The 13,475-nt window shown below is 38.3% G+C and overlaps 2 protein-coding genes across 2 annotated transcripts; one reads left to right on the top strand and one right to left on the bottom strand.

The window, feature by feature from the left end:
• The first annotated feature begins 209 nt into the window (after window positions 1-209).
• Window positions 210-6,900, top strand: LOC134791313 (UDP-N-acetylglucosamine transferase subunit ALG14 homolog). Its single transcript, XM_063762326.1, has 3 exons — window positions 210-322; window positions 5,693-5,943; window positions 6,064-6,900. The coding sequence occupies exon 3, from the start codon at window positions 6,072-6,074 to the stop codon at window positions 6,711-6,713; it is 642 nt and encodes a 213-aa protein (XP_063618396.1). The 5' UTR covers window positions 210-322; window positions 5,693-5,943; window positions 6,064-6,071; the 3' UTR covers window positions 6,714-6,900.
• A 286-nt stretch (window positions 6,901-7,186) lies between these two features.
• Window positions 7,187-13,020, bottom strand: LOC134791318 (uncharacterized). The gene is made up of 2 exons (XM_063762332.1): window positions 12,486-13,020; window positions 7,187-10,900 (listed from the first exon to the last, which is right to left on the bottom strand). The coding sequence occupies exons 1-2, from the start codon at window positions 12,819-12,821 to the stop codon at window positions 10,643-10,645; spliced, it is 594 nt and encodes a 197-aa protein (XP_063618402.1). The 5' UTR covers window positions 12,822-13,020; the 3' UTR covers window positions 7,187-10,642.
• Between the last annotated feature and the right edge of the window lie 455 nt (window positions 13,021-13,475).

Genomic DNA, 13,475 nt, shown 5'->3' with positions numbered 1-13,475 from the left:
ACGTCACCGATCGCATGCGATTTGTAATACATTGCGGCATTTGATCGATCGATTGAATTCATTGCTCCTACTTAGCCGGTCATTATGTAAAATCGCATGCCATTTTGTTGCACCGTCTGTAGAACTGACAGTGACAGTGACACATCACAACTTCATAACATAACCTTACTTTATATTGGGGATTCTGCTCGTCACTGCGTTGGTGTACACACGTGCTCGGGCTCCTTAGTCAGAGAAAAGCGTTTTCGGTGGACGTGATTAGTATAATTTTTACCCGTAGTGATAGTTTGGTGGATAAGGTACTAACACACACGGAAATAGGGTAAGTAATTAGCGTAATTATGGGTAAAACCGACCCCCCTGATAGGGGGGTCACCGACGCCATCATACAAGGTGATTTGGAATCACAAAAAACAAATGAGGGTAAGAATGCAAATTCCTCCCTTCACGAGCCGACGCCCATGGACTCCCAAATTACCTCGAACAAAAGAGGATCGGAAAACGATACCGTTTCAAAGGCCAAAAAAGCACACCCCCCGGGGGATTCTAATCAAACAACATATGTGGCCCCTGGCTATAACGATTCCGATCCTCCACTAAAATACTCAGAGGCAGACAAAGGACCGTTCGTAGTTCACATTAACAGAGTTGAGCCAGACCCTTCCGCGGGATTAACCTTACAAGCACTTAGAGTAGCCCAATTATTACACAAAAACAGAGTCGATGGTATTATCGAAGGATCAATTAAATCCCTTGGACGTAATAAAGTATCTGTGTCTTTCAAAACGGCCGAGTTGGCTAATAATTTCACCAAATCAGACAAGCTGTCTCAAAACAAATTAGCTGCTTCCATACCAAGGTTTCTTGTTACTCGAATGGGGGTCATCCAGGATATCCCCACAGACTGGACTCTTGATGAAATTGTTGACGCTATCAAGTTCCCCTCAAGTTTCGGTTTCCGCATCATCATGAAAGCTAGAAGACTGTCCCGTAAGGTTCACAGAGAGGGCCAGCCACCAGAGTGGGTCCCCTCCAAGACAATTGTTATAACCTTTCACTCTCAAGACCTTCCGGAAAAAATATATCTCTTCGATATGGCCATGCCGGTAAAAGTATACGACCTCCCCATAATCCAATGCAGGTCATGCTGTAAATTTGGTCACATTGCTGCTAAATGCAGATCAAAACCCACATGTTACTGTTGTGCTCAAAATCACACGGGTGAATCATGCAATGTTACCGGTGATAAGATTACCTGCATTAACTGTTCAGGTCGCCACAAGGCGACTGACCCAATCTGTCCAGAGCATAAAAGACAGAAATCCATCAAAATACTAATGGCTGAAGAAAATCTAGGTTACCTGGAGGCCTCCAAACGCTTCCCCCCAATACGTATGAGCTATGCAGAAATGTCCCAGAAGATGTTTGAACCCCCCCCTAGATTCACGGGAATGGCACCAGCGGTACATTATGCTCCAATACCTAACTACATAGAAGAACCCGCAGGTCCTTCTCAAAATCTTCATAGGTCCTACACCAAAACAATATATAAAGCCCCTAAACCCCGCCAACCTCTCGCCCCATCTTACAACATGCGGGCACATAGGGACATTGTCAGAGACCCACAGACGGCTATGCCTAATGGGTGTGCCCTCAATAATAATGATAACAAAGGAGATGCCTCCCAAAATGAATACCTTCTGGAGACCCTCACAGCAGCCTTAGTCAATTTAGTTAACTTAATACTGAAAAGTGGGTCCACACTACCGAACAATGTTATACATCAACTACAGCCTATACTCCCCCTTATCACAAAATATGGACCCCAGGGTCCTTCAATGGAATTCACAGAGTGCTAACAATAAAAAAACCGAAATAATTCACCTAATTAACAAATTCAAACCTGTCCTTTTTGCCATATCTGAAACATGGTTCAAGCCTGGCTCTCGTTTCAGGATCCCAGGGTATGCCTGTTTTAGGGATGACAGAAAGGATGGAAGAAATGGTGCAGGGTGCGCCCTGCTCATCAACAGAAATTACACATACACAGCCTTCCCCCTTATAAATCACAGTTCAGAACTCTTTATTACCGCTGCTAAAGTACTCAACATTACATTTATATCAGTTTACATTCCTAAACCAAATAGAAACTTAATAGAAGAACTTCAAACATTAATATCCAGCGTTCCTGGACCATATATAATACTAGGAGATTTTAACTGTAAAAACACGCTCTGGGGCTCCCCTATGTGCGATTCTAATTCGTATTTCCTATTAAACATGGTTGATGAATTAAATTTATGTGTACTGAATGATGGATCGAATACTAGGAGGGCATCTCCGCTGCAAAACCCTAGTGCTCTGGATCTCACTCTAGCTTCCGCAAACCTGGCCTCCTTAACCTCTTGGAAAGTATTAAACAATACATATGGCAGTGATCACTTCCCTATATTATCCACCATCCTCAGACCCTGCCCCCCGGCTCACATACCCCAACCACTTCTAAAATACAAAACGGCCCAGGCGGACTGGAATAAATACTCCTCTAACTTAGAAAATAGAATAAAGGCAATGCCTGAAATTAACCACAATAATTTTACAGAATTATACACTAATTTTATAGAGCACATCTGCCAGTCTGCGGATGAATCTATTCCTATAAAAAACACAAAATCCCGCAAGATTCCTTCTCCCCCCTGGTGGGACCTGGAGTGTACAAATATAATAAAAGACCGTAAAAAAACAGAGAAAATCTACTCTGAAAATCTCACTATGGAAAACTTCCTAAACCTACAAAAAACGAAGGCTAGATCCAAGAGGCTGCTTGCAAAAAAAAAGGCTGAAGGGTGGTCCAGTTTCTGTAAGTCCCTATCTCCAAGGTCGCCATCTTCACTAGTATGGAAAAAAATAAAGGCATTCCGGAGGAATCAAACTTTTAATGACTCTTTATGCAATGATACTAATACCTGGCTACCAGCATTTATAGATAAATTATCTCCTCCCTTTGTTCCAAATGAAGACCTCTTCCCGCAATCCATACCAGTGGACAAGACCACAGATAAAATGAATGACCCTTTCTCCTACCCAGAATTATTATGTGCTATGGACCACCTAAAGGACTCCTCTCCTGGCATCGATGGGATACCGTTCTCATTTATAACCCAATCCTCTAAAACCACCAAAGAGTACTTACTGAAAATAATAAACCATGTTCTCATCACCGGTACTGTTCCCGAACCCTGGAAAACTCAAATCATCATTCCTTTACTAAAACCCGGCAAAGACCCAAAAGAAGCCTCGTCATATCGCCCAATAGCACTTTCCTCAGTTGTGGTTAAAATAATGGAACATGCAATCAAAAATCGTATAGAATGGATTCTTGAAAACCGTAACATACTGGCTAACTCGCAATTCGGATTTCGCAGGGGTAGGGGCACTGTTGACAGTCTCAGCATTCTAACCACAGATATCCGGCTGGCCTTTAGCAATAATGAGCAAACTATAGCGGTTTTCCTGGACATTGCAGCAGCATATGATAATGTCAACCTCTCACTACTTAAACAAAAAATGGAACGGTTAAATATCCCTTCAAGACTGACAAATGTAATTAGCAATTTGTTTATGGCCAGATACATATGTGTCCGTTCAAATGGCAATGTTCTTCCGCCCAGGCCAGTATGGCAGGGTCTCCCCCAAGGGTCCGTCCTCAGCCCCATTCTATATAGTCTCTACACTTATGATCTGGAACCCACGGTAGACTCCTTCTGCAATATTTTGCAATATGCGGACGATATAGTCCTATACAAAAACTCCTCATCGTTTGCAGACTGCTCGTCCCGATTGGCCTCTGCCCTGTTCTACCTAAGAGAATACCTTGAAGCTCATGGACTCTCCCTATCCGTCCCCAAATGTAAAGCTGTAGTATTCACTCGTAAAAAAAATATCCCACCTATAGAACTCTCCTTGGAGAGTCAAGAAATTGAAATTGTTAACTCGGTAAAATTTCTGGGAGTTCTGCTCGATTCTAAAATGACTGGTAAACCCCATTTGGACTATATTGCAAAAAAATGCGAAATAAGTATTAATGCTATGCGCTCACTGTCTGGCGTACGATGGGGGGCTCATCCGTACACCCAGAAAATTCTATATAATGCTATAGTTCGAAGCCACTTTGACTATGCTAGTTTCATTTTGGAACCCTGTAATATGGCAGCACTGGGCAAACTGGATAGAATCCAGGCTAAGTGCCTGCGAATTGTGACTGGTGCCATGAGGTCATCTCCAATAAATGCTCTGCAAGTGGAATGTCTAGACCCCCCTCTTATAATGCGTAGACAGTACTTGGCCGATAGATTTCTTATGAATATAATACAATATGAGAATCACCCACTGCTAGCAAAATGTAAAGCCCTAATGGATATATCTCCTGACTCTAATTACTGGAAAAATAAAGAACTCCCCCCATTAATTAAATCTTACAAAAAATACTGCAATATAAATTCCTACCAATTTGATAAGAATCAAATATTCTGCTTTAATTACGACACATTAGTCTTTCAACCCACAGTCGTCTTAGACTTGGGAATTTCTAAAAAAACTCCCAATGCAAACACAGTATTTAACCAAATTATGGACAGACAATTTAAGGGATGGCTACAGGTTTACACAGATGCCTCTAAAATAAACCCAACAGAATCTGTAGGATCAGCGGTATGGATCCCAAAATATAAAATAGTACTTAATAATAAAAGCCCCCCACAAGCCTCAATATTTACCGGCGAAGCAGTCGCTCTATATGAAGCTATCACCTATATTAAATCGCATAATCAAGACAAAAGTATAATCTTGACGGATTCTCTGAGCTGCCTACAGGACCTGAATAGACTACCATTTCACTCCAAGGATAACTTCTACCTTACCTTAAAAATAAAAGATAAACTTAGAGAATGCCATGATGCCAATTTGCAAGTAGTCTTGGCATGGATCCCTAGCCACTCAGGCATAACTGGTAACGAGGTCGTGGACCAATGTGCAAAATCTGCCATACACCAGAGTTTCGCTTCTGACCAAAAATGCTTTACTCGAGACATAAGATCTTCGATAAGATGTCTTCTTTTTGAAAATTGGAATAAATCATGGCAGCTCTCACGTAGAGCCAAGGGTCAACACTACGGTAACTTGCAACCAAATATCCCTCCTAAACCCTGGTTTTTCAAGCACAAAGGCTATTCTAAGGTAACAACTTCGAATATTATCAGATTACGACTTGGTCACATTTGTTCGCCAGTGCGCCTGGCCAAGATGCGAATAAGGGACAGCTCGATCTGTGAGTGTGGACTGGACGAAGGTACTACTAACCATATACTTTTGGAATGCCCCTTAATACGTCATCCAATATATGATTTTCTCCCACGTGAGATAAGCCGTCCAATAAATATTAACTTCCTCCTAACCCTAGTTTATACCACATTTGGTGATATTTTGAATAAATTCCTAACTAAGAATGAGTTCAAACTGTGAAGTATGGTATACTGACAGGTGATGGATCTAGTAAATGTTATAATAACCTTAATAATATATACATACATATATCTATATACATACACAACAAACGTTGTCTGATTTATGACGTCTTTAACTATTGGAAGTGGTCGTGTTGTCCGTAGGTTGAATGGCTTGTGTTTGTTTGTAGGGTGGATGGATACTCAACCGAACACCGTATATACATCACCGACGATCTATATCATACTGGCCGTGTGTTATCCAACCTCGACACTGGCGGAATCATCAAGCCCTGATGGAGCCATAATACACAAAAATTGATTGATTGATACTTTATATTGTTGCATACCTTGATCCCCTTGATCAAAACAACAATAAAACGATACTATCTCATTCAAACAAGGTGACCTTACTTTAACTGAATGCGTTCTGTTATTTAATGTAAGTAACTTCCTGTTATGGACTTGAATGTAGTGCACTTTCCTCAATTTTCTGGAACAAACTATGTACTAAAATAGAAGTGTTCGATATAGGTTTTGTAAGTAACATTGTGCATTCCAGATTTGGACATGGAAGTCATGTATCTGGGATTAGCTATACCAGCCGCAGTGGCCATATTCGTCGTTTCAAGAGCTCTTTATTTGATTATACAGATAATCTCTTCAAATTGTCACTTAGAAAAACATGCATCTTTACGTACTATGCTCTGCATTGGATCTGGTGGACACACAACAGAAATGCTTCGGATATCAAAAAAGCTAGATTTACATAAATATCAAGATCGCTTGTACATAGTTGCCGATAATGACACTAGTAGTGAAATAAGAGTACATAAATCAATTGAGAAAGGTACTAATTACGCTATTAGTAAAATACCTAGAAGTAGGAATGTGAGGCAGTCATACATTACGTCCGTGTTCAGTACTTTGTATGCTACTTTACATACAGTTCCAGTTGTGTATACATTCAAACCAGATGTTATTTTTTGTAACGGCCCGGGTACATGTATACCTATTTGTATAGTTGCTTTCATGTTACGCTGTATGTTTTTATTGGACTGTAGGATAGTGTTTGTGGAAAGTATTTGTAGAGTAAGAACCTTGTCATTGTCAGGCAAGATTTTACAATATTTTGCAGATGTAATGGTTGTTCAATGGCCTTCGTTACGAGATGTGTGTCCTAGAGCTAAATATTTTGGAAGGCTGACATGAATAATATGCTGAATCTTGTTAACCCTTTACCAGGCTAAGGGATATATATTTCCCACATACGGCACTTCAAATGTGTGTCCTATTTTCGATGACTGACATTTGATTGTCATTTTTTTTTTAATGTCAGCCTGGCTGTAGTTATGAATTATTTGAAATGAACAAATTGTCACTACAATCTTAACCTCCTTGTTTAAACAATAAAGTTTATATCTAAGCAGATTATCTTGTTATTTGTTGATAAAATAAAATTGTCATCCTGTTAACTCCCTTTACACAATTATTGTTTTAATCGTGCAAGCTAAAAGCCCTTCATAGGGTATATTATGAGATATTGTAAGGCAAAAATGACCATATAACTGCACCCTTATGGTTTTCTTTCTGTCTGCCTTAAATTGTGGATTTTATTAAATCTAAATAATCCATTAAAGGGCTAAAACAAGCATAAATGAATCAGTTGAAATAAAAGTCTGAAGAACCCATGAAAAATGTGTATAATTTTTGTGTAATACATAGTCCTGGGGAGATCATACTATTTCTCCTTGTTTTGATGCATTAAGTTTTGCTGGCTCGACTAGACACGCAACAAGAGATTAATTTCCTTGCCTTTATAGGTTTAAGGGCTACCCCACCCCCACACTAGCGTCTTTTGAGCGTCGGCGTCTAATCAGCGCTATTGAAAATGGCGTCGCTGCGCAGTTGCGCCAACGTTGCGTCGAGCAGCAGCCAGAGATTTGAACAGACGTCGACACTCGAGAGACGCTAGTGTGGGGTGGCCCTAAAAATTGAAAACTTCCAGAGATAAGTACAAAATTATATTATCAAGGCACCACTTTGATAATGAAAATAAAATTTGAGCAAACAACGTTCTCTGAAATATCTGAAGTAGACTGTAAAAAAGGTGTATCATATTCAGATATTTTTGAGCACTCTGTTTAGTACAGATACTCGTGATGGCGACTATTCAGTCAAGGTAAAAGTGCCAAAAATATATATACACCACCCATTATTATTGCCCATAAATTAAGGTAATGCATACATATTTTTGTCGATATTTTAATACCTTGACTTTACAATGACAAGGGATTGTAACTAGCTAGAGCTTTAGAATAGGTATTGCTAAACTCTTTTTGAACCCATAAAACCATCTTTCCCCTCCTAGAATAATGTAATTCTATGATACGAGTTAAAATTCAGGTATTATCTAATTCTTATCACCAATGATAATGCCTTAACAATGATACTAATTTTAAATATAAATTTAGGCACATAATAGGCAAAGTTTTTTGTTGCTTAATGTTTAAGTACTTCAATTTTACAATGGATTTTTTTAACAAAGGTAGGAAAAACCCTGATAGCAAATAAGTAATCCTATATTAAAGGAAATATTAAGCTTAAAAATATCAATTTTATACATAAATTTTATTTATATTATACATTGTGAACAGGAACACCCACAGATAATAATTCCTGAGATTAATGTAGTCAAAAATTGACTTAGTGTTTAAAGTTAAAAACGTCAATCTCATCATAAAATGTATAAAAAATGACAGTTATCATTATCAGTATCAAAATTGACTCCTAAGAGGTGGTCAACATTCAACAATAAAATAAATCCAGCGAAATAAATCATTATCAAGATAATAATGACAAGTATAATGACGTCACAATGACAATCAGTATATTACAATACAATGATGATAATAACAAAAACAGACGTTCAATGACATTTGTGTTGTTTGGGCCATTTTCTTTCAGATTTTAGAATGTTTGTGATATTTCTACTCATAATCACGAGCTCTGTAGATCCTGGTAGTAGACATAACATAAAAATTCCTAAATATAAAAAAGTGTAGTGTACAACTTAAAAAAAATGCCCCATCTCTGTTTTTTGTACAACACAACTATGAGACTACACCTTTAGTAAAATTGTTTTGTCTGTTTTTATCAAACAAAATGGTATAAGTAACAGATTACGTAATTGAATTTTAACTGAACAAGGTTTGAAGTTTGATAGATATTTGTAATGGCATTGGTTTAAGATAGGTAGTCAGAAATAGAGTGCTAGAATATCTTAGGTTATTCCAGTCCACTCTGTATACATAATATCTTTATCTCAGATCAACAATCTAAAGTAATATCCAATCAATGTATTGTTCAGTAAAATTGGCAAAAGTCATTATGTAAATGCATCAGTCTTCAAAGATCTCATTTCCTGAAGGTATCATATCACATAGATCAAAAAGGGAAATGTCATCTTTGTGGTGTAATTATTCCCATAACCAATTGGCCACAAGACTGGAACTGAGAAAAAATATTCCAATCCAACCCCACTGGTAACAAAATGGGAGTGCACAATCGTATTTTTTCATGCCTTAGCTAGATCTGTATCACCAAATGGATGTTTTTAGTTCAGTTAAACTGTTTAAGCCTTCATAAGGCAGAGGGAATATATTCCCACATGATTTTGATCGTATCGTAATCGTATTTTTTCATGCCTTAGCTAGATCTGTATCACCAAATGGATGTGTTTAGTTCAGTTAAGCTGTTTAAGCCTTCATAAGGCAGAGGGAATATATTTCCCACATGATTTTGAACTGTCTCAACGTGATATATTCCCATGTAAATGATAATAAATAGTTTAATTGAACAAAAAACATACCCTTTGTAATAAAAATCCCAGGTACCTACAAGTAAATTTCTCAATTGTCCCCACCTCATGCTTCTCATCCCATGGGGTAGGAACAAATGGGAATACACCATGTTGCTAACTTCAGGAACCTATGACAAAGTTTAACAAATAACGTCCTACCCACACTGGAAGAAAATGTTCTTACATTTGATCATTGGGATATAAATATTGCATTTAATACCTAATCTTTCATCTCTTTCTTTGATATCGCAAATGAAACTGTCAACTATATTTGCAAACAACAGCCAAGTATGTTGCAGGCATAGAGATAAGATTAAAGTAAACATTGGCATTGTTGGCAATGACCTATTTTACAAGTTCATTTAACGTAACTTATACATAAGTTAATAACATTCCATGTTACAGAAATTCAATTGTTAAAAGCCTATAAATTTATGATTTAAGACTGGCCAGCCTTAAAGCTCAGCGCACATTATGTTTCCGGAGTTTCTACCCATTTCAAACCAAACTATCCTACCCATTTCAAACTCAAAGGTGAAGGCTAAATTTCTGTCTTCAAGGATACTACAAGGTCTACAAGAAAGAAGTTTAGCCCATCAGCCTTTAAGTACTTGGCCAAGACTACACTTCAAGTACAAGTCAATCACACATGAACTTGCAAAATAGACTTCTATATTTATGCAAACTTATTCCCAATTAAATTAAATATTTCTATAAATTTTCGTCACTGTATAAAAAGTTAGCAGTACCACTAGGTAATTCAATATTAGGCACAATAGAGAATACTAATTAACCAATGTATATACATGCATGTAAATAAGTACATACAAGGAGATTAAGTTAACCTTAAACAACTAGATGCAGAGATGTATATAGTAAACATAATTACTGATTTCCATACTTCAAAGTGATGTTAGTCTAAAGGCGGATCCATACTGCAGTTAACTTTTCTGGAGCTACTGTGGGGCAACACTGTGCAAAAGTAAGTAACTAGGTACGTTACCTGAATGTTACCATGTCATACAGTAATGCTCCGCATTAACTGCAGTGTGGATGCACCATGTAGAAAATTCAGTGAGAAATGAACCCTTAATTTTGCACAAATAAGTCAAGTTAGTGAATGTAAACCTTCTTAAGAATCAAAAAGAACTTATAATACAATAAGAGGGTCCTGTAACACTGTAAAATTAAGGGTAATGTAAAATGTATGGAAATTTTAGCAGTCATTAACTAACTAGTCTCTGCTAGAAGTAACAAATATTACAAATGCAAGCCTGCTTCATGGTTTGGCGCTGTCATTAGTTTGATTCCTCTCCTCCTCCTTGGCTTCATCATCTCGTTCCGCTATTTTTCCATCATCAATGAGACACATTGCTTCATCATAAGTAGGCGGAGGAGGTTCAGAGCTTGATGGTTGCGGTTTAGTCGGAGCAGCGCTTGATATTAAGGCGTCGTAGGACGGAGGTAGGGTGGCGCTGGATGCTGTTCTAGGAACCTGACCGCTGTAAGATTGTTCGGCTTGAACGGCTGCCATGTCCTGGAATAGTGATAGAGAAGAAATGAACATAATTCTGTCCAGTCAAAATTTAAGTTATTATGAGTTAGAGTAAAGTTACAGGGGGGGGCGGGGATCAGGTGTGTGACACCATATTTTTAACACTTCTGATAAAGCTAAGAAGCCGATATTTAGCATGATTATGTTTGATAAGATAACTTAGTTGTGAATTCAAACAGTATATTTCTGCAGGTTAGTAAGGTGGCTGCCATCCTCATCACATCCCCAATGAAGTAGACCTTTTTTGTGGAATGCCCCAATCTTCAATTAATTTTACAGTTTAACTCATATTTTTAGTTTCTTGTGCAATGTATCAGACAGTCTAGATCTATATCCTCTAGCCCAGCGGTCAGCAACCTTTTAGCAGCCAAGGAGGGCCACATAGTAGTTAACGAGGTTGACGCGAGCCGCACTTTGGGCTTGTGCACAAATCACGCGAGGTTCGACAGGGGGAGGGGGGCTCACGAAAAAATCACGATAGATTACGTTGGGGGAGGGGGGTATAAGGAAACCTCACGTGTATTTTTCTACATTGAACGAAACTAAGAAAAAAAACTTACCACATGAGTAGATACTTTTTCTCGGTTTCGTAAAACATAAATCTTCACTCTGCACTTCAAAATAGTGAGTCTATTTAACGAAAATAGAAAAATAAACAAGATTTTCTATATACAATACTATTTATCTTAAAATTAGGTAGAATGAAAAAAATTCAAAAAATACACCTGAGTTTGTGTGGGGGGAGGGGGGTAGCCAAAAACCTCACCAAATATCACCAAGGGGGAGGGGGGATCACAAAGTAGCTGAAAACACCTCGCGTGATTTGTGCACAACCCCTTTGTTAATATTTATGACTTTATCAGATATTGTTGTTTGTCAATATTACATACAAAATAGCCAGGGAGGCTCGCAGGCCGCAAGTGAGAGGTTGGCCAGCGGGCCGCCTGTTGCCTACCACTGCTCTAGCCGCCCAGAGTCCTATTAAATGTCTCTCATTCCATCCTATTTTGAAGCTTTATTTTGACAAATCAAAATTGCATTTATTTTGGCAAGTTTTGAAATATGGGCAGCTAGAGGACAGGATTATAATTAGTCTAATTTCTATTTACCTACACTTTTGGTGTATGGTGGTTGGTGTTGAACTGTCCTAAACAAAATGAACCATGTATCCAGTCGGAAGTTATGAGTAAGGCCTTAGGGCTCATCAGTCTTAACCTTTTGTATGTGTGTGCTTTCCAAACCTTTTACAAACCTGCTTAAATACAACAATTAACAACTTGTTTTCAAATGAGTGGTGCTATTGCTAATGAGTTGTTTGTATAACATGGAGCTAATAGCATCAAAACAACAACACCATTACTTTTATTTCTGCTCTTTAGGTAGTTAACTTTAAGGTGCAAAGATAGCTATTATGCTATACATAATTATTAACATTGCACAATTTGAATCACGGTTCAAGTTTTATAGCCTGTAATTATCTTCAAATGCCACCTACCTACGTCACGCACCCCAGCTGACCTATGGAATACAAAACATTCAAATTTGTACCACTGTTGCTAACACTTACCCTAATTATTGCACGTTGGTGGAGCAGCATTTGTATTACACTTTTTCTCCTCAGATATAACATACTCTTCACGGCTACCATCATTCCAGAACATATAAATATTGGTCCCACTAGCCACATGTGTCCTAAGTTACTCAAAATGTAACCATCGGCGTCTCCCAAGGCAAGGACTGTTATAATTGTTCCCACAGAAAAAAGGACCATAGAAAGCACGAAATACGAATAACTGGTGCAGTCACATCTGCCGAACCTCTGCTCTTCATCTAAATCGAAGTCTCTATGCCGTAACCGATGTAAACGTTGTCTGATAAATGGACTATCGAATACGGTAGCCATTTTTAGAGAAATCTCATATATCACCCAAGCAATATAGTTCACTTCACAGTTTCATTCTTATATAAATATAATAAGCAATATTTCTAAGTAACTGGACCATGGAATAACAGGAATATGAAAGTGCAAACAATAACAGAAACGTTGCTAACTTGCTAGTCAATCACTTCTCTTCTCCATCGCACATAGCAAAGCAAACAGGTTAGAAGGTATAACGATTCTATCGACTTGAATCGAATGAACACAGGTGTCAAACGTTTGCAGGTTAATCGATATAATAATATGTCATTGTACTGATCCAAACAGCTTTTTTAAGACCCCTCCACACTGATTTTTAATTTTCAATGTTCGCGGTAAGCTTGCGCTAAGCCCTCGGAGGCGTTATTAAATCTTCCTGGCCGCTGGACACTTTCTGCCATCCTTATACCCGTAACAGACTACTACACCGCACCGCGACCTTGGTGAACCGCACCATTAAATGAGAGCGAGAAATAGATATCTCTTGTGCGGTAGTTTGCTATGGTTTTTAGGTTCTACCGCGAACACCGAAGTTAGGGCATTTTTCTCTGTCTCTCTATTTACGTCCTAATTGAAGTAAAAGCCGTAACAGACTACCGCACCTCACCAAGGTCACGGTGCGCCGAAATCTTATTGAGA

Source organism: Cydia splendana, chromosome 6 (assembly GCF_910591565.1).
Source record: "Cydia splendana chromosome 6, ilCydSple1.2, whole genome shotgun sequence".
Taxonomy (NCBI): domain Eukaryota; kingdom Metazoa; phylum Arthropoda; class Insecta; order Lepidoptera; family Tortricidae; genus Cydia; species Cydia splendana.
Note: the sequence above shows the minus strand (reverse complement) of the source record. Positions and strands in the feature narration are given on the sequence as shown.

What these genes read in the sequence shown, in the direction of transcription:
- LOC134791313 (XM_063762326.1), top strand. Translation starts at nt 6,072, where the DNA reads ATGGAAGTCATGTATCTGGGATTAGCTATACCAGCCGCAGTGGCCATA.
- LOC134791318 (XM_063762332.1), bottom strand. Translation starts at nt 12,821, where the DNA reads ATGGCTACCGTATTCGATAGTCCATTTATCAGACAACGTTTACATCGG. An exon ending in ACCAACGTGCAATAATTAGG is followed by an intron (nt 10,901 to 12,485) that starts GTAAGTGTTAGC and finishes TCACTATTCCAG; the next exon opens with GACATGGCAGCCGTTCAAGC.